The sequence below is a fragment of the Dreissena polymorpha genome, chromosome 1 (assembly GCF_020536995.1).
Source record: "Dreissena polymorpha isolate Duluth1 chromosome 1, UMN_Dpol_1.0, whole genome shotgun sequence".
Taxonomy (NCBI): Eukaryota; Metazoa; Mollusca; class Bivalvia; order Myida; family Dreissenidae; genus Dreissena; species Dreissena polymorpha.
In genome coordinates this window covers 62,664,234-62,690,799 of record NC_068355.1, presented here as the reverse complement: position 1 = coordinate 62,690,799, position 26,566 = coordinate 62,664,234, and the positions used below count along the sequence as shown (strand labels likewise).

At 35.5% G+C, this 26,566-nt stretch overlaps 2 protein-coding genes across 2 annotated transcripts in view; one reads left to right on the top strand and one right to left on the bottom strand.

Annotated features, from left to right (window-relative positions):
- Window positions 1–26,566, bottom strand: part of LOC127832139 (2-amino-3-ketobutyrate coenzyme A ligase, mitochondrial-like) — a 217,978-nt gene that overhangs the window by 170,860 nt on the left and 20,552 nt on the right. The gene's annotated exons all lie outside the window — the stretch shown is intronic.
- On the top strand, window positions 661–24,849 carry LOC127832145 (oxidoreductase HTATIP2-like). The gene is made up of 6 exons (XM_052357443.1): window positions 661–833; window positions 19,608–19,797; window positions 20,846–20,953; window positions 21,359–21,496; window positions 22,243–22,304; window positions 23,080–24,849. Exons 1-6 carry the CDS (start codon window positions 703–705, stop codon window positions 23,306–23,308), a joined length of 858 nt encoding a protein of 285 aa, XP_052213403.1. The 5' UTR covers window positions 661–702; the 3' UTR covers window positions 23,309–24,849.

Below are 26,566 nucleotides of genomic sequence, written 5' to 3'. Positions count from 1 at the left end.
AATCGTATGTATTCATTAAGAGATGCCGTATGACATCAAAGATATAGACATATCACCTACCAGATCTCTTATCCCGTAGACTCTCTGTATGTAATAAATTGCTTGTCATAAATTTAAAATTTGAATTGCCTACAGCTGTGTGCTGTAATTAGTGCTGCAAATCATGACTACTGCCAAACCTCTGTGTGTTTCATACTGAAGAATCTTAAACAGTAATTTCAATTGTTTTAACTTTTTATGTCATTCATTAGCGAATCTAGTTACTTATCATTTAAACAATTATATATAAGCGGATATGCATTGTTCATGGTTTTTAAATGAAATGCTTGATGTGTTACTTTTCATATGCAATTATGATGTCTTTTAAATTAATAATATGCCTCCATTACAATTATGTAATTATCATGTAACTTACATTCTTTACATTGTAGCAGATTTACACTTGTTTTGTTATATACCCTAGTTGCACAATTGTCGGTTCAAAAGCTCACATGAACATATGTTTGTAAATTTTGCTGTCTTGCCGACTTTAAATAAAACTTATCTTATTTAAAGAGGGCCGATACTTCGGATAGACAATCAGATGAGATTTGTCCACATCACTTGGTTTGTTAGTTTCTATCGAACAATGACATTCGTTAAAAATTTACCCTACCTCAAATGCGCACATTTTGATGACGTTCAACACACGGAAACGCAGTAATGCTTTGGTTCAAGTGTAATGAAATCATCCCGGGTGTCGCTATAGCCGTAGCTTTTTTAGCTGTTGCCCTTGGAGGATTTTTATTTTATCTTGAGCACACCACTGATGTCGATGTAAATCTGCTATGCAGGTAAAATTTTAATTTCGGCAATAATCAAACAAGTTATGGGAATGCCCAAATTATGAATAATTTATCAGATGCTAATTCTTCTTCTTCCTCATAATTAGTCCAACTTGTTGACGCTGTCAAATATTAAGCTACTTTTTACATTGATAATATTTGGAGCGTTCAACTGGGTAAGCATTCAAACAATTTTGGAAAGATTTCCTTCTTTGTCTATATTGTTGCGCAAGGATTTTGTGCGCAACATTCAAGCCCCGATATCAGACACTTAATATCAATGGATTGCAATAATATTTACATACCTGTGTAGAGAATTCATTTCTCGATAATGTTCCGTAAAAATTATGTAATGACACTTTGAATTTTGCAGGCCTGAGCAATTTAAATCCAACCACTATTCAAATTTTCAATATCTCTCGATTCGCTCCCTGTGTAGATATAAATCGATAACACTTCCTCTATGTAAAGCATGTGGAAGAATGAACGGCGTAAAATACAGTTTGCGTTCGTATGTTGTGGTGCAGAGCCACATCATCCCGGGTCATAGTAAACCGATGTTATTATACTTTTCTGGATTAATTAAGTTTGTTTTTTTTCTAAAGAGACAGTTAAAAAGTTCTGAAATAAATAACATCTTTTATTTTTATACGGTTCATAAATGATAGTGGTACAGATCGTACAGTATACTGTCCTATGTAACGTAGAAAGTAAGTACATAAAACAACACAGACATAGGTGCGAAAAAGACATGCATAAAAAGTTGCTGAAACTTAGAAGAGTGAATAGAAACTTCACCATATTTGTTTTGAACAAATGCTTATTAAATGGGCAAAGATTAGCATACTAGATTTACTTAGGTAGAAGTTGGTGTTAAAAGCTCATGTTAAATAAAATTATGCGCACACCTTACACCGTAATGCCTTCTTCTGATTGGTTCATATTTAAATCAGTTTCATGACATGGCGACAGGTCAGTGATTGTTTTGCGATTTAAGCAGATGTTTAACTGAAGCATTCATGCCTTTCTAACTTCAATACGAAGATATTTGAAATAAAAATGGACTTCTGAACTAAAACATTATGAGTTGGTAATGTTATTTTGCAATTTTACACAAATTGATGAAAATTTAAACTTTCTGGTATCAAACACATAATGGACTTTTCCCCGATAAGACGTTCCAAAGAATTTAGCCCATATAAAAAGTATCTCTAAATTCTTTGCACTTCTTATAAATAAGACTACCTCATAATCTTCTTTCCCATTCCCCTCCTAGTTCTCATCATTACATGTCTTCTCATTAGATTCATGCTAAATTTGTTACGTCATTTTCGCTGTCACCAAATACTGAACGTGTTCGGATTCTATTCAAGTAGATCGAGCGTTCACAGCCGCGTACGGAAATGAGAACGGAACTTTACAATCTCAAAAATGCTATACAAAGGAATCTGTGAAAATAGGTAAAGAATGCAAAAAGAGCCAATCTATCTCCCCAAAAGACCGTCGCTGTGTCTGCAGGAAGATGTCTCCACCAAGCTTACCTGTTTCGCTGTTTTAAGCTCATCTATTTTTTGAAAAAAAAAAAGACCTATTGTTATCACCTTGGCGTCGGCATTCAGTTAAGTTTTGCGTTTAGGTCCACTTTTCTCATAAAGTATCAATGCTATTGCATTCAAACTCGGTACACTTACTTACTATCATATTTTATTTGGTGGAAGTTCAAGGTCAAGGTCATCCTTCAAGGTCAATTAAAAAAAAAAAATCAAAGCGGTGTTCTCATGAAGCTGCACCTTTGAGTGGTGGAAGTTCAAGGTCAAGGTCATCCTTCAAGGTCAAGGTCATCCTTCAAGGTCAAAGGTCAAAGAAAAATATTAAAAAATTTAAAGCGGCGTTATCATGAAGCTGCACATTTTGAGTGGTGGAAGTTCAAGGTCAAGGTCATCCTTCAAGGTCAAAGAAAAAAAATCAAAGGGGCGTTCTCATGAAGTTGCACATTTTGAGTGGTGGAATTTCAAGGGCAAGGTCATCCTTCAAGGTCAAGGTCATCCTTCAAGGTCAAAGGTAATTTTTTTATATAAAATTTCAAATTGGCGTTCTCATTAGGCTGCACATTTTAAGTGGTGGAAGTTCAACGCAAGGTCATCCTTCAAGATCAAGGTCATTGTTCAAGGTTAAAGGTAAAAAAATAAATATTTCAAAGCGGCGTTAACATGAAGCTGCACATTTTGAGTGGTGGAAGGTCAAGGTCATCCTTCATGGTCAAGGTCATCCTTCAAGGTCAAAGGTAAAAAAATAATATTTCAAAGCGGCGTTCTCATAAAGTTGCACATTTTGAATGGTGGAAGTTTAAGGTCAAGGTCATCCTTCAAGGTCAAAGGTAAAAAAATAAAATAAATCAAAGCAGCGCAATAGGGGGCATTGTGTTTCTGACAAACACATCTCTTGTTTTTTTCAAACATGGTTAAAAAACACATATTTAATTTTATTTTTTTAGTTTTGAAATACTGTCTAACCATCCCACCCAATAATTCCCCCCCCCCCCCATTTTTTTTTTCATTTTTTTTGCATTTTTGGAAGATAATGTAATAAATGACCACACTCCCACACTATACACCCTTCTCCACTCAACCCCTCCCTCCTTTGTGATTGAAATTGAGATAGGTCCCTACACCTTTAAAAAGAAACATAGATGAGCGGTCTGCACCTGCAAGGCGGTGCTCTTGTTTAAACTCTTCACATGGGGCGAGTGCCTCAAAACGTGGGTTGTGTGGAGAAACGACATTTCGCTATGCTCTTATTTTGAAGTTTTGTTTTGCAGTAAATCGGACATTGCTCACTTGTGTTTCCTTCAATGTTAAACTTTCCTTTATATATGCTTTTTTAGCCGGATTTTTTTCGAAAAAATCTCGGCTTATAGATTGATGTTGTCGGGCGGGGGGGCGGGCGGGCGGGCGGGGTGGCGGCGTGCTCGAAAATGTTAAAGTTCTTATTTCATGGTATAACTTTGGTATGCTTGGACCTAGAGTCTTCAAACTTGACATGAAGGTTGGCCAGGATTAACAGATGACCACTGGTCATTTCAAGGTCATTCATTTGAAGGTCAAGGTCACTGTGACCTTCAATATAAAAAATGTTAAAGTTGTTATAACTTTGGTATGCTTGGACCTAGAGTCTTGAAACTTGACATGAAGGTTGGCCATAACTAGTTAGTAACCACTGGTCATTTCAAGGTCATTCATTTGAAGGTCAAGGTCACTGTGACCTTGAATGTAAAAATGTTAAAGTTCTTATTTCATGGTATAACTTTGGTATGCTTGGACCTAGAGTCTTCAAACTTGACATGAAGGTTGGCCAGGATTAACAGATGACCACTGGTCATTTCAAGGTCATTCATTTGAAGGTGAAGGTCACTGTGACCTTCAATATAAAAATGTTAAAGTTGTTATAACTTTGGTATGCTTGGACCTAGAGTCTTGAAACTTGACATGAAGGTTGGCCAGAACTAGTAAGTAACCACTGGACATTTCAAGGTCATTCATTTGAAGGTCAAGGTCACTGTGACCTTGAATGTAAAAATGTTAAAGTTGTTATAACTTTGGTATGCTTGGACCTAGAGTCTTGAAACTTGACATGAAGGTTGGCCAGAACTAGTAAGTAACCACTGGACATTTCAAGGTCATTCATTTGAAGGTCAAGGTCACTGTGACCTTGAATGTAAAAATGTTAAAGTTCTTATTTCATGTTATAACTTTGGTATGCTTGTACCTAGAGTCTTCAAACTTGAAATAAAGATTGGCCAGTACTAGAAGATGACCACTGGTCATTTCAATGTCATTCATTTGAAGGTCAAGGTCACTGTGACCTTAAATGTTAAAATGTTAAAATTGTTATAACTTTGGTATGCTTGGACATAGAGTCTTCAAACTTGACATGAAGGTTTGCAAGCACACTTAGATGACCACTGGTCATTTCAAGGTCATTCATTCTAAGGTCAAGGTCACTGTGACCTTGAATGTAAAAATGTTAAAGTTCTTATAACTTTGGTAGGTAAAAATGTTAAAGTTCTTATTCCATGTTATAACTTTGGTATGCTTGTACCTAGAGTCTTCAAACTTGACATAAAGGTTGGCCAGTACTAGAAGATCACCACTGCTCATTTCAATGTCATTCATTTGAAGGTCAAGGTCACTGTGACCTTCAATGTTAAAATGTTAAAATTGTTATATGCATTCAAAACATAACACAAGGTTTGCTCATGCCTTGAAAAGTACTTACATTTCATTTTGACCTTTGAACAATATTTCAGTAATTTAAGTATTGCATTGACAAAAACACGAAAGGTACTTTCCTGTCATTTAAATCAAAAATCCGGCTTCAATGCGGTCATCTCCGACCGCGGAACTCTTGTCTTAATTATTTAACATGTTTAACATCCCTGCTCTCAGGTGGAATTTTACAATCGAAAATAAATCACTATCATCATTAAATGCACATTCAATTGTTTCTTAGAAAAAGGACATTTCAATATGTCACTTAAAAAATAACTTCCCCACTGGGAGCCCCATTTAGAACGCAGTCAAGCAAAGAACACGAACCCAATGAGAAAATGCTTCTGGATGATGGAGATCATTGACCTTCATGAGGCAAAACTTTAGTAAATATGTAAATAAAGACGGTTTTCATAGGGTTTCAAGCTGAAATAGTATTTTATTGATGATATAAAAGTTGTGCCATGCTAAAAATACTAGTCAATGTATGCCCATGCCCGAAATACATAGTTTAAAGTGGCACGAATGTACGAGAACAACTATCGCTCTATTGGTCATTGTCGCCTCGGATTGTACTTAAATGTACCTCGGGTACGGTATATATACTAACACCTACCTGGGAATTCTAAAGCTAAATTGGTCGTTGTCGGCTTTTTTTTTATAATTAAAAATGTTCATATTTATGTCAATATTCTGTAAAATAGCCTCTATAGTATATTATCAAAACTCGTGTTCAAAAAGCATGTTGAGGAAGTTTTTTTTCAAAGAGAATTTTGTTTCATATTCCGTAGGGCATTACGACATCTGATTTTTGGCTGGAATAATACTCGGGTACAGTCAAAATTGGCCGGGTACTTGTTAATATATTTTCTGTACTTGAGTATCCCGTACTCTCATATAGTATTTGTCCTCCTCATAGTAACGTGCCTTTAACGAATAAACTTTCAAGACGTGCTGGATAGTTGATGTTGTTTTTTTCAATTTTTAGAAGTTGTAATTTATTAAATGGTATCCATGACCAATTCCCAATGAAAGTTTTTTTTTTTTCGATCTCAATATTTTAGTCAGTTCCCATCTATACAAGTTCCACCTTAGTAAGTACAATACTGAAAAAAATTGTATTCTCAATTTTCAAGCAATTATTTAGCAAAACAACAACACTAATTTCCAAATTTTAGTCAAAACGCCACAAATTTTCCCAATCCAAAGGGACCCAGCCCCACTCCTTAAATGGTAAAAACCCCACTGTTTTTGACTTTACTTGATTGGATAATTGCTTAATATGACAAAAATTCTTCTACCTTAACTGAAGTAGCAACAAAAACCATGCCACTGTACGACATTTTTGTCCCCTACCGATGAAACCGGAGGGGACTTATGGTTTGCGATCTGTCAGTCTGTCTGTCAGTATGTCCGTCAGTATGTCCGTCACACTTTTTTGGGTCCTGCGATAACTTTAAAAGTTCTTGATATTTTTTCATGAAACTTAAAATATGGATAGATGGCAATACATGTATGTAGATTATGCAAGACATTTCATTTTGTTCCTACGTCAATAATTATAGTTGCTATGGCAACAAATAAAAAAAAAAATTCTAACAATGGTGGAGTTTCACCGGTAGGGAACCATATTGCTTGGCAATCTCTTGTTTTTTTTTTGTTCTTTCAAATTTTTAAGGTAAATAGGTTAAACTGCATTAATCATCAAACCTGAATAAGAAGATTGCTGACATTCCTTTAAAAGAAACAATGAATAAAGTACATAATCAACCTCAAGAAACAGGTTTTTTTTTCAGCACTGTCTGCGCCTCCGGAAACGGAGGCGTTCCCAAAGCAAACGGACCGGATCCCAAATCAAAATTATACAAAAAATTCCCAATTTCAAAAAAAAATAATTAATAATTATTATAATTTTTTTTTTTAGAAAGAAGTGTCATATGACTTATGATTATTAGATTATGAATGTTCCAACTCGTCCAGCTGATGTGTATCATATCAACAAGCACTGCTGTGGTTGAGCGAGGAGTCAGGACCATGAACCTGCTGTGCACCCCATTACGCAGCACATTCACACAAACCAAACTTACCCATCTGATGCTTACCTGCATTGAAAGTCTAGATCTGAATGACAAAACATTGGAGGAGCTGTGTGATGCTTTCAGCCACAGAAAGCAGAGAAAAGTTATGCTGTAACTAGTAAAAAAATAGCTGCTAAAATTTTTGACTGTAGAGTTGTTATCTCAGAGTGTACATTGTAACTGTAACTGAAAAACAAAATTGCAGTACTTAAATAAACGTTGATCATGCCCAATATTGCATGTGTTTATCATGCCCAATATTGCGTGTGTTTATATAAAGAAGACAAAATATGAAATAAAAACAAATTTATTTGTTAAACCACTGACTTATTTAAGCATGATAAATTCACAATATTTTCCCAAAATGAGCCGTTTCATCGAAGCAAAAATTCCCAAAATGGACAATTTTGTCGATAAAAAATTCCCAATTTGGTCAGACTCCTTTTCCCCAAATAGGCAGAAAACCCCCTGAGAAACATACAATGATACATCAGTGCAGTAGCCAAGATGAACTTATTTATAAACAAACAAGCGATAAATTCTTCCGTAACTCAGGCAGACTGCTTTTCATGCATCTGGACATCAGTAATTTTACTGGCACGGTACGGGTATCTGACTTCCTGAAGCCTGATGTAATGTTTTCTGTAAAATTTAAGTAAATATCCATACATTTTAAGAGGGACTTTTAAAGTGTTTTGTGAAGGGCTTAGCCATGAGCCTAGTGGTAGGGCTTAGCCATGAGCCTAGTGGTAGGGCTAAGCCATGAGCCTAGTGGTAGGGCTTAGCCATGAGCCTAGTGGTAGGGCTTAGCCATGAGCCTAGTGGTAGGGCTTAGCCATGAGTCTAGTTGTAGGGTTTAGCCATGAGCCTAGTGGTAGGGCTTAGCCATGAGCCTAGTAGTAGGACTTAGCCATGAGTCTAGTGGTAGGGCTTAGCCATGAACCTAGTGTTAGGGCTTATCCATGAGCCTAATGGTAGGGCTTAGCCATGAGCCTAGTTGTAGGGCTTAGCCATGAGCCTAGTGGTAGGGCTTAGCCATGAGCCTAGTAGTAGGACTTAGCCATGAGTCTAGTGGTAGGGCTTAGCCATGAGCCTAGTGGTAGGGCTTAGCCATGAGCCTAGTGTTAGGGCTTAGCCATGAGCCTAGTGTTAGGGCTTAGCCATGAGTCTAGTGGTAGGGCTTAGCCATGAGTCTAGTGGTAGGGCTTAGCCATGAGCCTAGTGGTAGGGCTTTGCCATGAGCCTAGTGGTAGGGCTTAGCCATGAGCCTAGTGGTAGGGCTTAGCCATGAGTCTAGTGGTAGGGCTTAGCCATGAGCCTAGTGGTAGGGCTTAGCCATGAGCCTAATGGTAGGGCTTAGCCATGAGCCTAGTGGTAATTTAAGCTGTTGAGCATCAAGCAGACCATTTTGATGCAGAATGCTGCATAGTTGACTTAAGTAATGATCAATGGTATCTTTTCAGGCAGTCTTTGCTTGCTGCAATAGCAGCATACCAAGTTTCTGAGGCTAAACAGCTTTCAATTTAGTCCAACGCTGTTTTTACCCATAGAACCATTCAGAGCTTAGTTCTCCCTTGACCCTCACATTCTTCCACAGAGAGCAGGCATAAAATGCAGCAATGCACCTAAGGTCAGTCATTGAATAACCGTGCCCTGGAGTGGCCATGAAAACAATATGTTCTGCCAACTTTTCTTCACAGGTGTACAGTCAATGTCCACCTTGTGCCATGTTCTGTCCCTTAAGGTAGCGCTCCCCTAATGATTTCCCGCGATTTATTTTACGATCATTGCCGATCTTCAATGATCGGTTATTTCCGAGAGATGCATTTTATTTTTTTTCAAACTTCAAATTTTGATATATGTTTACGTAATTCCTTTAGAATACATTATTTTCAAAATAAATATTGACTTTGATTCTAATATCATCTGAAAAATACGATATCTAATTTAAGCTTGCACTTACGTGAAGTTGTCGTGGCTGAGTGGTTGAGGCGATGGACTAGAAATCTTTTGGGATTTTCCAGCGCAGGTTCGAATCCTGCCGACATCGCATACTTTTTGCGACCCGTTTTATTTCTTTTCTAACGTTATTTGATTTAATATAGCATCTAAGCTGTGTTTATTGTTAAATATATTGAAATTGTTATGCACATCCTTCAATTTTAAAATTAAAACAACGTTATGGCCAAATTGGGTGATTTACTGCTGAAAATATGAATGATGCATGATGCATTTTTATTTCAAAAAGTAAACCGTAAATCTGTTTATTTCTTGGTATTTTTGCTGTATATAGTATTTCTATAAAAAAACTAAGTTTAAAATATAACTTAAATGATACTATTTTGAATTTCAGTGCCCTCACACTACTTTGGGGGAAGGGGTCCGCAGCCCTTAGGAGGGGGAATTTTTGCGACGTTTCCCTTTTTGGGGGATTTTTTTACACACTCTCTCATTATTACATTTGTACATGTTTGCACTAAATTCATTGCATTTTTCATAATTTAGTATGTTTGAAAATATTAAATTGAAATAGAAATGAGATATAATAATCATGAGATGAGACACATCTTTCTATTAAAAAAAAAATTGGGGGGGGGGGGAATTTTCCCCCCCAAAAGGGGAAAAAAGTATACTTTTCAGGTGGGGGACTGCCGCCGAAATTCGGCACAGATTTGATAGAATGAGGGCCCTGAATTTTATGACACTTTGCTTTTAACCGACCCCATTTTTACTTGGCAGAAACCACTTTATACATTTCATGGCGCTCTTCCATACATGTAGATAAAAATTTGTAAAAAAATATCTGTCTGTAAAAGAATACTTATTTCATCTTGTTTAAACTTTAAACACCTTTACTGCATCTATACACCAACTGCCTGTCCATATTTGGAAATTTGAATGAGTTGTGGAACTTTTATATACCAGAAGGGTTGAAAATAAACTGGACAAAAGCCGAGCGTGGGGGTGGTTTTGAAAAAATCGGTATATTTTTTTTAAAAGCATGGAAAGCCTACATACACATTTGCATGTAGTTCAGTGAAATGATGCTGATTAAGAAAATAATTAATTAGATTATATTTGGATATGTGCCCATTAGGGGTGTGCTACCTTAAGGTTGACGTTAGGTCCCTGTAGAAATTGAAGGCTCTGTAAAGTGTAAACAGACATTACTCCAAGTGTAGCATGGAGAACTCTCCTGAGGTTGCCCTTATCATAAGGCTTCTTCCTCTGATTTGAATCTGTGGTCTTAAAAAAACAATTACTCTATTAACTAAACATGCAAGTGTTTGTAGAGCCTGATTTAAAAAAAAAATAATGGTGTGCAACCCCCTGAAAAATAATATTATTAAAAGTTTCTGACCTAAGCACCTGCAATCAGACGAACTCAAAAAGTAAATACGTTGAATTGGAAATTTCATTTCAATATGGATTTTTACAAATAATTTGCTTCAAATTATATTTTCCATAGTATTTGGGTATTAACTTACCAACAATTGATTCATTCTGGCAGCAAGAGATATTTACTGTCAGATTTGAAAAGTAGGTCACGCAGGTTTAGATGTAAACAATGAAATACATCAAGGATATACGATTCCCGAGAATGACAGAGCATATTGAAACACCTTCAACCCTTACATGTATATATTACCTTTGAACCTACCAGTATTTTGTTTTTATGCCCCTGGTAGGGTGGCATATAGCAGTTGAACTATCTGTCAGTCCATCCGTCTGTCAGTCAATCTGTCTGTCCGTCCATCCGAAAACTTTAACATTGCACATAACTTTTGCAATATTGAAGATAGCAACTTGGTATTTGGCATGCATGTGTATCTCATAGAGCTGCACATTTTTAGTGGTGAACAGGCAAGGTCATCCTTCGAGGTCAAAGGTTAAATATATGGCTTCAAAGCGGCGCAGTAGGGAGCATTGTGTTTCTGACAAACACATCTCTTGTTCCTCTTAAATTTGATAATACTGTTGTAACATGACAAAGGAAAATTAAGTAATGTGTGTAATTGTATACGTTTATAATCTATATTAGATCAAGATTTTGTCTTGCACATTATGTTCTTAAGTAAAAGTCTGGAATTAATGTGTGTTTGAAATCAAACATACTATACCTTTTAGTTAAAAAATTGGGACATATCATAACTCTTGCTGGGACATTTGACCTCATGGCGTAACAACCTAACAGCAATATATAAGAGGGACTTGTTCACAGAATTTTTTATTTTTTTTTAAATGCCATGATAATTATGAATTTACCAACAAAACTGTGATATTATATTGAATAGTTTTAGATAATTATGATAAAAAAGTTTTTTTTTAATGAGCCTGTCCTGGGGTTTGACCCTGGGACCTCAAGAAGCTAGAGCCAACCCACCATGCAGGCTTATGGATTTTAAGTTACATAATGTACATGTCGTTAAAACATTTTGCCAGTAATACACATGTTTGATAAATGAGCAATACAAAGTGTTACAAAATCCTATTTTCTTCAGATTTAATTTTTTTATCATAAATGAACCAACAAGTTTTGTTTAAAATGTTTTTAGTCAGGAGTGTCAATTTGCTTGGATAGGTCTTGAATACAATCAATAAATACTTTTTGAATCCTTGACAATTTTGTTGTTGATAACTTTGATGCATTATTAGAGGGTCATTTTCATGTATTATGCTACAGCTGTTATATATAATAAAAAGCCTTAATTGAATGCAACATTGTAACTTTTGTTTTTAGCTCGACTATTATATATAAAGTATATATAGTGGAGCTTTCCTTCTCACCCCGGCGTCGGCGTTAGCGTCTGCGTTAGCGTACAAATGTTAAAGTTTTCGTACTACCCCAAATATTTTCTTTGTCCCTTGACATATTGCTTTCATATTTCGCATACTTGTTTACCAACATGACCCCAACCTATAAACAAGAGCAGACAACTCTATCAAGCATTTTGTCATAATTATGGCCCCTTTTCCACTTAGAATATGCAGCAAATGTTAAAGTTTGCGTACTACCCCAACTATTTTAAATGTCCCTTGACATATTGCTTTCATATTTTGCATACTTCTTAACCATCATGACCCCAACCTACAAACAAGAGCAGACAACTGTATCAAGCATTTTGACAGAATTATTGCCCCTTTTATAATTAGAATATGCATATTATTGATAAATCTATGTTAAAAGTTTGCGTACTACCCCAAATATTTCCTATATCCTTTGACATATTGCTTTTATATTTTGCATACTTGTTAAGCAACATGACCCCAACCTATAAACCAGAGCAGACCACTGTATCAAGCATTTTGTCATACTTATGGCCCCTTTTACACTTATATAATTGAACATTTTGCTTAAGGGGTGTTGCGGCAGTTTATTTAAATGAGGATATATTTATAGCAACACCGATGCTATTATCACAACCCAATAGTTTTGTTATCAGAATCATCACAAATTAATGACCGAGTAGGTTCATAATAGTACTCAGTGGTTCGATCCCAGGTGCGGTTAACTTTTTATGCCCCCCTTCGAAGAAGAGGGGGTATATTGCTTTGCTCATGTCGGTCGGTCCGTCCACCAGGTGGTTGTCAGACGATTACTCAAGAACGCATACGCCTAGGATCATGAAACTTCATAGGTACATTGATCATGACTCGCAGATGACCCCTATTGATTTTGAGGTCACTAGGTCAAAGGTCAAGGTCACGGTGACCAGAAATAGTAAAATGGTTTTTGAATGATAACTCAAGAACGCATACGCCTAGGATCATGAAACTTCATGGGTAGAATGATCATGACTCGCAGATGACCCCTATTAATTTTGAGGTCACTAGGTCAAAGGTCAAGGTCACGGTGACCCGAAATAGTAAAATGGTTTTCGGATGATAACTCAAGAACGCATACGCCTAGGATCATGAAACTTCATAGGTAGATTGATCATGACTTGCAAATGACCCCTATTTATTTTGAGGTCACAAGGTCAAAGGTCAAGGTCACGGTGACCCGAAATAGTAAAATGATTTTCGGATGATAACTCAAGAACGCTTTTGCCTAGGATCATGACACTTCATAGGTACATTGATCGTGACTCGCAGATGACCCCTATTGATTTTCAGGTCACTAGGTCAAAGGTCAAGGCCACAGTGACAAAAATTGTATTCACACAATGGCTGCCACTACAACGGACAGCCCATATGGGGGGCATGCATGTTTTACAAACAGCCCTTGTTTTAATTCTTTTTTTTTTCTTTTATTTCATTCTTGTTTTTTTCCTTGAACTCTTTAGTCCTGTTGTTTACATTAATCAATTTAAAGCATTTAATCAGAAACTTTAAAACATGCCGAAATATGTCAACAAGTCCCTGTTATTAATTAAGGTCGAGTTTGATACTGTATGATCTTATGTTTGTGATTAAATATTGTATTAGTGTTTTTGTTTTTTAGTAAGCCGTTGTGATCCCAATTAAGATTGTAAACAATATATTTTTTTTTGCATATCTCTAACATTCTATGTACCGGTACTTGAGTTTCGCCTAATTGCTGTATTGTATGAAATTTGACACAGACGGTAAGGATAGTTAAACAAAAAAATATCTGTTTAAAGTACGGTGACCCCCTTTTTTTATTTTTGTTTTATGATAACAATACGTAGATGAACATTATTGAGCAGTTTTGCAAAAAGTTATTAGATAGAACTTTTTTAAATTCCTTTTTTGTGGTTAAAATAGTAAAAAATTGATGTTTTTTTGGGTGACATAAAAATTATAAAAATTAAATTACTTCAAATTTAACTTGTGCTCTACTTTGTTTTGGTTGTTTGTGGTTTGATTAAATGGTATATGATATATATTAGCTTATATAATATCTACATGTGGCCAATTTCATAGGTTATTAATCATTTTTATGCAATTAGAGATTTTTCAGTTTTAATGAAAAAGTACATGTTATATAATGGTGAATAAAATCATAACAAAGCCGGTGACCCTATGTTTTTATTTCATTTTTCATATAGTATTTGTATGTAGTATTTGAATAAAAATTTTGAGCAAAAGTTATTAGATGCAACAAGAAATATCTTTAAAAAAGATATACGGCGTAAATAGTTTAATGAATGAGATCAAGGATAGCGAATGTCTTTTTCTGTGCAGTTCTTAGCTGCATCACACGCAGTACGGGATGTTACGCGGAGTTTTCGTGGCTTATTTTACATTATAACATATTGCTGGTCATAAACCTATAGATACAAAACAGAAAACCAAAAGAAGAATGGAAGTGAAATTTAAACATATGAGTCAACGGGCCACACGAGAAGTATCCGTATTTATAGGCGCGTTCTTCGAACAAACCTGTTTTAGTGGTTTGTCGGGCATTGCTATTTGATTCGATTATTAACAGTATCGAGAATCATCGTGCTCATGCTTAAAGTGATATTATGGGCATTTTGCACTGTTGAATTGAGCTGAAAAGAATTAACAGGTCAAAATAGTTAGTTAAAATGTGGTTACTGATCAATTATCTGCAACTCACCTTGCTACCAGTTGTTTATAAAAATATATTTTATATTCGATATTCTTACGTGACCCTCCCAGTCCTGTAAGCTGAAATGATCCGTAAAACAATATTGTGTCTTTGTGTCCTATGAACAAATCTGCACTAAAACTAAATTTAGGTTCAACTCGTAAACGCATGATCAGTTGTCAAACGAAAGTACGGTTGATATTCAAATGCATTATTTTTCTCTTTCTAGTATATTGTTTTAGTATGTTGATGCTGCATTAATTAATATAAGTGTATATGAAGTAGAAACATCAAAAATAATCAACGGTTGCGATAGACACCTATAAACTGTTACATGCTCATAATATCACTTTAGTACATTAGGCAATATGGTGGAATAATTATTGTTAAATTTATCAAAAATAATATTTATCATTGTATTGTTGAAAACACATTAAGAATCTATTATTGACATACCATAATTATATTGCTGAATATCTTCATTTAACATATTTCTGGTCTAAAGAAAATTCCAGGTCACCTAGTTCCAGATAGCGTCTTTATTATATAACGATTATTTTACTGGCCGCGAACTCCGGTGATGACCTGTATATAAACTCTGAATGTCCCTGAATTGACCCGAAAACTCGCGGGTTGAAATGCAATGCTTTAAAGTGAGGCCTCGCTTCCACTGCTCTTTATACTTTTACATGTTAACATGTTGACAGGAATATGGAAGTAAGTACTAAATATGAGAACATAGCCTTTTAAGTTTAAACGCTTTTGCGCTGGTAATACTCTGAAAATAAAAGGTGTACGCACAAACTGTATTGATGTCGAGAATTGAGTGTAAAACTGTTCTATCTATTAAGCCTTTTCATTAGAGATAAAATTGTTTCATACAGTAAAACAGTGTTACAAAGACGCGGATATGTTTCCAATGTTCTGGTGGTATACTCAAATCAGCCAATGGAATAAATGAAGTGTATTCATTCGTACCTAGCCGCGGGAAATTTTATTTGAATTGTATTGGACACTTACAAAGGTCAGGCTAAGCTGAAAAGCTGGCTTAATACAGCTTACGCCGAAAAAAATTAGCAAAACTGCAGCAACACCCCTTAAATTGCCATAACTTCTTTATTTGTGATCACATTTTATTATGCCCCCCTTCGAAGAAGAGGGGGTATATTGCTTTGCTCATGTCGGTCTGTCGGTCGGTCTGTCGGTCCGTCCACCAGGTGGTTGTCAGACGATAACTCAAGAACGCTTGGGCCTAGGATCATGAAACTTCATAGGTACATTGATCATGACTTGCAGATGACCCCTATTGATTTTGAGGGCACTAGGTCAAAGGTCAAGGTCACGGTGACCAGAAATAGTAAAATGGTTTTTGAATGATAACTCAAGAACGCATACGCCTAGGATCATGAAACTTCATGGGTAGATTGATCATGACTTGCAGATGACCCCTATTGATTTTGAGGTCACTAGGTCAAAGGTCAAGGTCATGGTGACCTGAAATAGTAAAATGGTTTCTGGATGATAACTCAAGAACGCATACGCCTAGGATCATGAAACTTCATAGGTAGATTGATCATGACTTGCAGATGACCCCTATTGATTTTGAGGTCACTAGGTCAAAGGTCAAGGTCACGGTGACCTGAAATAGTAAAATGGTTTCTGGATGATAACTCAAGAACGCATACGCCTAGGATCATGAAACTTCATAGGTAGATTGATCATGACTCGCAGATGACCCCTATTGATTTTGAGGTCACTAGGTCAAAGGTCAAGGTCACGGTGACCCAAAATAGTAAAATGGTTTTCGGATGATAACTCAAGAACGCATACGCCTAGGATCATGAAACTTCATAGGTAGATTGATCATGACTTGCAGATGACCCCTATTGATATTGAGGTCACAAGGTCAAAGGTCAAGGTCACGGTGATCGGAAATAGTAAAATGATTTTCGGATGATAACTCAAGAACGGTTTTGCCTAGAATCATGACACTTCATAGGTACATTGATCGTGACTCGCAGATGACCCCTATTGATATTCAGGTCACTAGGTCAAAGGTCAAGGCCACAGTGACAAAAATTGTATTCACACAATGGCTGCCACTACAACGGACAGCCCATATGGGGGGCATGCATGTTTTACAAACAGCCCTTGTTATTACTTTCATAAAACAGCACTTACCTGAATACCACAATGAATTCCAACCAAACAATACCCCACGCCCCTACCCAGAATCCCTCACCCCCCCCCCCCAACCTCCCCCCCCCAAAAATTAAAAAAAACAAAACAAAACATCATCTATTGAATTACCCCACCCCACATTATACCCCCCTCTCACCCCCCTACCCTCCCCCAATTGTTTTCTAAACATCATCTAATAAATTACCACACCCCACATTATACCCCCCTACCCCCCCCCCCCCCCAAAAAAAAAGAAATAAATAATATTTTTTTCATTTGTTTATTTTTCAAAGATCGTTAAATAAATTATTCAATATGAACAATTTTCCCATGATTGCTTACGTTATACTGTCAAGCACTCGAATAGTCGAGTGCGCTGTCCTCTGACAGGCTTTGTTTAGCTCACCTGAGCACAACGTGCCCATGGTGAGCTTTTGTGATCGCCTTTTGTCCGTCATGCGCCATCAACAATTGCCTTCTTAACTCTCTAGGGCCACGACTTTTTTTTTTATTGGTTTACAAAAATTATTTTGAAAATGGTCCATCGGGCGGTCGAAAAAAAAAAAAAAAAAAAAAACATCGGAAAAAAAAGTAAATACTAATAACATCAGAACAAAGACAACATATCTTTTATAACCTTAACACAGAGACAAAAAATCAAATTATGCAATGAAACACATCTATATCTTCAAATGAAATGAGTCCTAAAAGCACCTTTTGTAACATCAGGCAATTTTAAACACTCCATTACATGACATGCGTTCTTCTCCCATTAAAACGAAAAACTGCGCTTCATTTCCATAATTCGATGCGCTTCATTACGCAATGCAATGCCCGTTGCATAAATCTTATATAAGATAAACTACTCATACACAAATTACCCGGTATGTGTTTGCTCTTACTCGACTTATGAGATCGTACATGAAAAAAAATCGAGGTAGATCGATCCATGCGTCGTCGCGGTAATGTTTGTCAAAGTTATTGTTGTCATGAAAACTCGTTGATTTACAACGCAAAACGTCTTATTTGAACTGATGCGAATTAATTTAATCATATTTGTCAACTTCGCTTTTGCTTTATTTTGATAATTTAATCCAAAGTTTAATGTTAGCAAGTGTTTTTTTTACCGGAATTGTAAACAAGGAGTCAGTTAAAGTCTTCCGAAAATGTGCAGTCTGTGTGAATTGACAGTTTGACGTCATCAAAGGAAAGCCGCTTTCTGTCGGAAGCAATAAAGCGACAAATTTCGCGCCGAAAAAATTGGCTTCCTTTGTCTAGCAATCAACATGCCGAACCAATCGTGTGTTTGTTTCTCAATTGCAATCCTCCAATTTAATAAAAGCACGTGCATAGCTCCGCCTTCGAATCTTTTGCCGAAAACGGAGGCGGAGTTTAATGGTTAATTGAGCTAGTGTTTTACGCAAGTTGAGTTCCGATTTGCCGAAATTACTCGGCCCTAAGCATTGAAACGACAAATACATTTATCAATGATTTTCCGAGATATACCGATTTGTTCCGATTTCCAAACTTTCTGTACAGTTCCTATAAACTATGGCGGACGTGTTTACAAAATTCCTAAACACATATATCGTAAATAATGGCAGTGTTTTATTGGATTATTTATACTAATTATCAAATACTTTTTTATCTACTATAATATCGGGTTTGTTTAATATAATTAACATGTTAAACAATATAGTTGCGTCACAGACTCGGAAATAAATTTTGATGGGGTCGACATTTTACTGACGCTGATTTTCTTATTGTCTGTAATTTTTACCCGAAATAAATTTTGAGAAGTGCCCATAAAAGGACTGGTACATAATGTGTCACATTGAAAAATATCCCTATCTCTGCAATATATGTGAACCAATCGTTGATTGTACTTACTTGATTTTATTCGCAACCGTACTCAAACCGGATCGTTTTTTTTCTCGTTTCGCTCGTTTTGCAGTGCGGTCGGGAATAAAATATTTAAAAAAAAGACGATTTTTCGATTTTATTTTTTTTCCCTTTTTCCAAAAATTAGGGTCGGCGGTTTTGTAAACCAAGAAATATAAAAGCCGTGGCCTAGAGGCCACATTTATTGTCCAATCTTCATGAAATTTGGTCAGAAGATTGGTCTCAATTTTATCTTGGATGAGTTAAAAATTCTTTTGGTTGCTTTAAAAACATGGCCACCAGGGGCGGGGCATTTTTCCTTATATGGCTATATATGGCTTTAGTAAAACCTTGTAAACACACTAGAGGCAACATTTATTGTCCAATCTTCATGAAATTTGGTCAGAAGATTGGTCTCAATGATATCTTGGATGAGTGTGACAATAATTATGTTTGCTTGAAAAACATGGCTTCCAAGGGGCGGGCATTTTTCCTTATATGGCTATAGTAAAATCTTGTTAACACTCTAGAGGCCACATTTACTGTCCGATCTTCATGAAACTTGGTCAGAAGATTCATCCCGATAATATCTTGGAAGAGTTTAAAACCGCTGCCGGTAGGTTGAAAAACATGGCCGCCAGGGGGTGGGGCATTTTTCCTTATATGGCTATAGGAAAACCTTGTTAACACTCTAGAGGCCACATTTATTTTCCGATCTTCATGAGACATGCTCAGAAGATTTGTCTCAATGATATCTTGTCATCTCAATAGAGCGACTTTGGGCCTTTCAGGCCCTCTTGTCTTTGATAATTAGTCAATGCCATGGTGTGTAATTGGTAGGTACATTTCTGTTCAGAATGGCTGAGGGCCCTGCAGACCAGCGTGAGATGTTTAAGCAGGCAAGGAAGACAGCAGCCATCTTGGGCTACACAGGAGAGACGGGCCAGGCCTTGGTCAAGCTGCTGGCCCAAGAGCAGCTCTTCTCCAAGGTCACTCTGATTGGGCGCAGGACTATCCCCTTGAATGAATCAGACAGACCTGAATTTGTGAGTTAACAAAAAAGGATATGATATAATAGGACAATTGATAATCAAGAGTTGAGCCAGAAGTTTATACTCTGTAATTTTTCTTAATCATTCAGTTAATATGCAGTGATGGATTACTGGTATTTAGTCTTTATTAAGGCTTTTAATTGATGCCATAATTCAAATCCTGGTATGACAAATAGTATAGTTTTGCAATATTGGCTAAAATGTGTAGTCATATATTTCTTTTATGTTTTAAGAAAGTTTGTTGATAAATCATTATTTTGAATAACTCTTTATGCACTAAGACCACTCTTAATGAATTCTTACCGATTTAATTACAAAAATCTACAAGAAAATGACAGCATATGCATACAAATGTAGTCAAAACAGTGTGTATTGCGTTTGTACATGTACCAAGCATGTTCAAACTTGTGGTAATATGTATTTTTGTATAAAAGAAACAGATTCATCAAATAAAAATCTTCATTTTATGTGTGTGCATAAAATGACATTATGGCTGTCAATTAAATTATTAGAATCAAAATTATTTTCAATGTTCATTGTAGTCAGTTGTGTGTTTCTGGAAACTGAATGACAAACTAGTAAATTGTGTTGTTTTTCTTAGAGGTTAATAAAGGCAAGGACAGTCATGGTTATTATATATTTAAGTTTTGTGTCAGTTAGGTTTATTCTTTCTACATCTTTAACATTCAAACATGATGAATACATTCGATTCCTTGAAACATTGATAATTTATATGAATGATTGGTAGAGAAACGGTGAATACGAAACAGGCGATGTGAAAGCAACATCTGTTATTTATCTGTTTATCACATATCAAGCGCGTATGCTTATTACACATTTGGGTGGAGTGGAGACCGCCTGCAGATCCTCATGTGGAGTTGAGCAATAATAGTGAAATAAAGGGGATTTGCATTTCTTTTAAAATAGATGATAAACATTTTTTTAATGACACAAATCTTATTAAATTTCTGAATACTAATACAGTATCTGAAAATCAAATATCTAAATATTCATTGACATCCCTAGACTTTATTGTTTTCAGGAGCAAAAGGTTGTTGACTTTGAGAAACTTGACGAATATGCCGACACATTTAAGGGACATGATGTTGGCTTCTGGTGCTTAGGAACAACAAGGGGCAAGGCTGGAGTGGTGCGTAGAACATTTTGTAACAGCATATGTAGGAGAGCTATTGTTGGGCGAGATTTAGAGTGTAATATCTTTCATCACTGTTCCTTTTGGCTCCAACCTCCTGCGATATGTTGGTTGGTCAACACACTAAAAAATAAAATTTCTTGAACTGAATTGCCTTTGATTTATTAAATTAGATAATATCATCGGCATCCTTCTGCATTCACCCTGTCCCTTCTGAAGACCCTTCTTAGGTCTTTCCTTAGTAATTAAAGTACTAAAATTAAGTGTCACATTTTAATACATCTAACTTTTTCAAGTGGTAATTTAATAATATGGAATATTTCCTTTAAACTATCAGAATCATCTTCATAAAGTACTGCACACATATTGTTAAAGGTCAGCTCTACTTGCTGCATTTTTCAGGACGGGTTTAAGAGAGTTGACCATGACTATCTGCTCAAGACAGCTGAGCTGGCTAAGTCAGGCGGGATGAAGCACATGCAGTTAATGTCCACCATGGGGGCAGACCATCGTGGCAGTGCTTTGTACACCAAAACTAAGGTTGCTAAGCAAGAGTTTATAATGACAATAGCCAAATTTTAAAGTATACAAGCGATCCTTCATTTCGCTTTTGCTCATGTTTTTTTTAGTTGCTATGAAGAATAAATATTGACTTGACTGAACTATGTGTACTTGTACAAGCTTTTTTAAAAAGTTTATGTGGATATCAAACATTTTATTAAATGAAAATTACCTAAGACTGAACTGAAGTTTGCCCTAGTTAAAAAATAAGAATAACAGTTTTTCAATGAACCCCCACCCCCCATCCTAACACATAAATAAAACAAATTAATTAATCAAAGTATTATTTTATTTTCGTCATTTTGGTAATATAGAAGCATATTTATACCAATATGTCTGATAATTTGAGACACAAAAACAGCAAAAACAAATTCTACAAGTATTAAGCTCTCATAAGTCATTATTAACACATCAAAGATAATAATCATTGCCTCTAAAATTGCAGTGCTGCACGATTATATTTCATTATTTCTTTTTAAATGGGGTAGGTAGAATTATGAAAAAGAGAAATAGCTTGGCCTTTCTTTAAATAAGAGCCTCACCTGATAAATTACACAATGATATGGCAATAACCTGTTCTTCTCTATGTAGCGTGTTAATCAATACTGAAAAATGCTCAACTCAAAGTTAAAGTTGTCTGCTCCTGTTGCATGTATTTGACAGCTGCTCTTGTACAAGTGTAGATGTGGACTTCATTTTTGTTATTTTAATCTTACTTTTGGCAGGGTCAGGTGGAGGAAGCTATGAAAGTTATGCTCTTCCAGAAATTGTCCATCTTCAGACCAGCGTATGTATGATAATGTATTATATTGGTGGCAACATGTAGAGCAACTTTATCAACAATGGGAAATTTAAGTTGAAGGGTGGTTTGCTCTCTTGGTATGAGTGAGTAAACTATATTTATTTTGAAATAATATCTGATAATGAGTAGTTGAATGGATTTTTCCTTTTTGTGCATTTAAACATTTGAAATTCAAGAGACATAATTAATGCAATTGATCCTTTTTTTACATAAAACTGGGTGAGGTAAATACCTAGCAAAACGACCAACTGACAAACCATCTAAAAAGTGGTCACCTGAGAACAGCAGTCACCTGTCTACAAAATCCACTTTGGCCATTTTTCTTGACTGACCAGTGCTGTCATGTTTGACTGGATTTGTTAAATAAAGTTTCAATAGTACTGTACTAGTTGTAGTACTGTTGGTCATCACAATTTTTATGAATATGAAGCTTATGGGTCTGTGTATTTTTTTTTTAATAACCATGTTCTATTGAAATATGTCCAGTGTGACTTTATTTGATTTGTTCTGTTTTATTATAACAAAAAATCATTTACAGGAACCTGAGCAATAAAATAGAGGTCATTTTACCATAAATATCGTTTCAAAAAACAAGATAAGTTTTGAAACTTTAACATTTTGCAAGAGTTGTTGTTAAATATAAGTGTTTTGAAATAAGCAGAATTTTACAAGTAATGTTGATTGAAATAAATGTTTCATAAAAGGATAATGTTGCTAGAATGTTATTTGATATCTATGTTTCAAACACGGAAATTTTCAGTGTACTGATGGTGAAAAGAAAAGAAAGCAGGCCGATAGAGACTTTGGCAAGATTCCTGCTGGTTCCAGTTGCTAAACTCTTCCCTACAGCCATTACAATCCCCATTGAATACGTTGCTCAAGCCATGGTGAACAATGCTGTCAATGCTACGGACACTGCTGTTGAGACTTTTGAAAACAAGGACATCCATGTTATGTCAGGGAAAAGTGGACACTGCCCTAAAAGCTGAATAGGAAACTTTTTTATATATGAAGACTTGTATAAAAAAATATTAATAGATCGATGAGTTATTATTGTTTCCTTTTTTGTCATTTACTTAAGCTTGTTTTTAGTTTTTATATATTAATTCATCTCAGGCATACAAGCATTATTCAGGGTAGTTTGCAACTCTCATCTTTGTCATTTTACTTTGTAGAACGGAGTCTTGAAAGTTCCATGTGATATCAAAGCCAGGAAAACTATGTTATGTGAATGTATATGTGAGTGCTTTAATAATGTTATCCTTACATTATGAAACAATACTTAAAATTGCCAGCATGAAACAAAACTTAAATATTATACTTTCTTTTTTGATTGAAATTTTGTTTAAGCTAACAATGCATAACCAATGAAGTCAGGTCTTCAGTACACATGTGTTTAAAGTCTGATGCATGTATTAATTACTTTTGTGTTGTGTAGTTTAATATTTACCAGTAGATGTTGTTATGTGCGCATTTTTATAACTTTCTGAAGTAATCTTGTTATAGATTGCTTTTTTTAGTCATTGTATTCTACCTTGCAGGAAACACATTAACCCTCAAATACAGGTATGACATATTCAGTCCCTTCTCAACACAGATTGTTAAACAAATAAGCTGACAAAGAGCGCATATTAATATATTTATTTAATTTATTTTTACATATCCATTTAAATGATCATGATGCATGTTATGTAAATTATGTTCTGGAACAAAAACATTATATCTTTAATTCTGATTTTACAAACATGTTTGTACTCAATGCTTACCAAAATGAAAAAAATATGCCACAATAACTGCCTGTGATTTTCAAGTTGTTAACACAAGGAAGCTTAGTAAATGTAGAAAATCATGGTCCCAAGAGTTCGTGTTATTTATAAATTAATGTAACTGTTTTGTAAATATTTTTATACCTCAATAGTCCACCTGTAGAGTCCTTGAGTACTGTTGTGTTCACTCACTGTGAACTATCATGTACTCCTTGTTTTATACCAACAAAAAACTGCCGCATTGTGGAAACACCTCTCGCAGTAACAACTGACACAGCCTGATGATAGGGTATTCATCTAGTATTTTTTCTAGGCTGCCCCACCATCACTACAGCACGTTTTGATTTCATAAGCGGAAAATGTGTGGGTATGGATCGGGAGATTTCATGCATAGTATAAACAAACGACTCCCAATGACAGTTTTCCCTTTGCATTGAAATAAGTAAGTTTGGTACTTGGATGTTTTGCAATGTTAAAAAAGCATACTCATGCCAGCAATAAATAAATGCTCTTCATGAATCAAAATAACATTTCATAAGCAAGTTCTACACAGGTTATGTGTCTAGGCTAGAAACTCGTAAATAAAGTATTACTGAAAAGCCATAAGCTGTATAATTAAATAAAAAAATGTAGATTAAAGTCTGTTAGAATCCAACGAATGTTGCTGTACTAGATCTATGTTTATTGTTTAACCAATTGTATACATCACTTTGTATTTTGTTGAACCATTCAAAATACAGGTAATTAAACATGTATAAATAGCATTATGTCTCTATTCTGCTTTAATTAAGACAGTTACTAGCTTTGCTTCCCAAGTTGGCTAAAAATCATGATCATACACTGCATGCATTTGTATAGGGATAGAATTTATATCAGATGCATATCAAAACATTTTAGCTTGCTTGTGTGATGTTCTATTTATTGGAAATATAATTGTCTTGGCAATATTTTTAACGGGATAATGAATCTAAATAGATTATAGCTATGAATCCAATGGCACTTCTGTAGCAGGAATGCATTGACAAAATTGAACGAAGAAAATATCCAAATATGTTTGTATCCTCCTAAATGCATTTGTATTGACGAGACTAATGATTCATTCTAGAATATTTAAATGGCATAGCAGTAGGTTTTTACAAGTTAAACTGAATCATAAAGATGATGTATTTTAAACAAAACAGATTTTTAGCTTATGTCATGGTCCTGTGTCCGTCGTGCGTGCGTCCGTGCGTGCACTTTTCCTTTAAACATCTTCTTCTCCTAAACTACTTGTCAAGTTCTGATGAAATTTCTCAGGAATGTTCCTTCTTTCAAATTTGTTCAAATTATGCCCCTGGGGTCAAATTTGACCCTGCCCAAGGGGTCACAAAATTGAACATATGCTTATCAAATGCCTATTTTGTGAAAACTTTCAAAATCTTCTCATCTACAACCATTGGGCCTAGGGCTATCAAATTTGGTATGTAGAGACATCTAATAGTCCTCTACCAAATTTTTCAAATTATGCCCCTGGGGTCAAATTTGACCCTGCCTAAGGGGTCACAAAATTGAACATATGCTTATGTAGGGTCTATTTTGTGAAAACTAAAAATCTTCCCGTCCATAACTATTGGGCCTAGGGCTACCAAATTTGGTATGTAGTGGCATCTTATAGTTCTCTACCAAGTTTGTTCAAATTATGCCCCTGGGGTAAAGTTTGACCCTGCCCAGAGGGTCACAAAATTGAACATATGCTTATATAAGGCCTTTTTTGTGAAAACTTCAAAAATCTTTTTGTCCATAACCGTATGGCATAGGGCTACCAAATTTGGTATGTAGTGACATGGAATAGTTCTTTTCTTAGTTTGTTCAAATTATGCCCCTGGGGTCAAATTTTAAACTGCCTCGGGGTCACAAAATTGAATATATGCTTATAAAGTGCTTATTTTGTGAAAACTTTAAAAATCTTTCTGTCCATATCCTTTGGGCCTAGGGCTACCAAATTTGGTATGTAGTGACATCTTATAGTCCTCTACCAAGTTTGCTCAAATTATGCCCCTGGGGTCAAGTTTGACCCTGCCCCGAGGTTCACAATATTGAACATATGCTTATATAAGGCCTATTTTGTGAAAACTTTAAAAAAAAATTGTCCATAACTGTATGGCATAGGGCTACCAAATTTGGTATGTAGTGACATGTATTAGTTCTCTTCTTAGTTTGTTCAAATTATGCCCCTGGGTTCAAATTTGAAACTGCCCCAGGGGTCACAAAATTGAATATATGCTTATAAAGGGCTTATTTTGTGAAAACTTAAAAAATCTTTCTGTCCATAACCATTGGGCTTAGAGCTACCAAATTTGATATGTAGTGACATCTTATAGTCCTCTACCAAGTTTGTTCAAATTATGCCCCTGGGGTCAAGTTTGACCCTGCCCGGGGGGGTCACAAAATTGAACATATGCTTATATAAGGCCTATTTTGTGAAACTTTAAAAATCTTTTT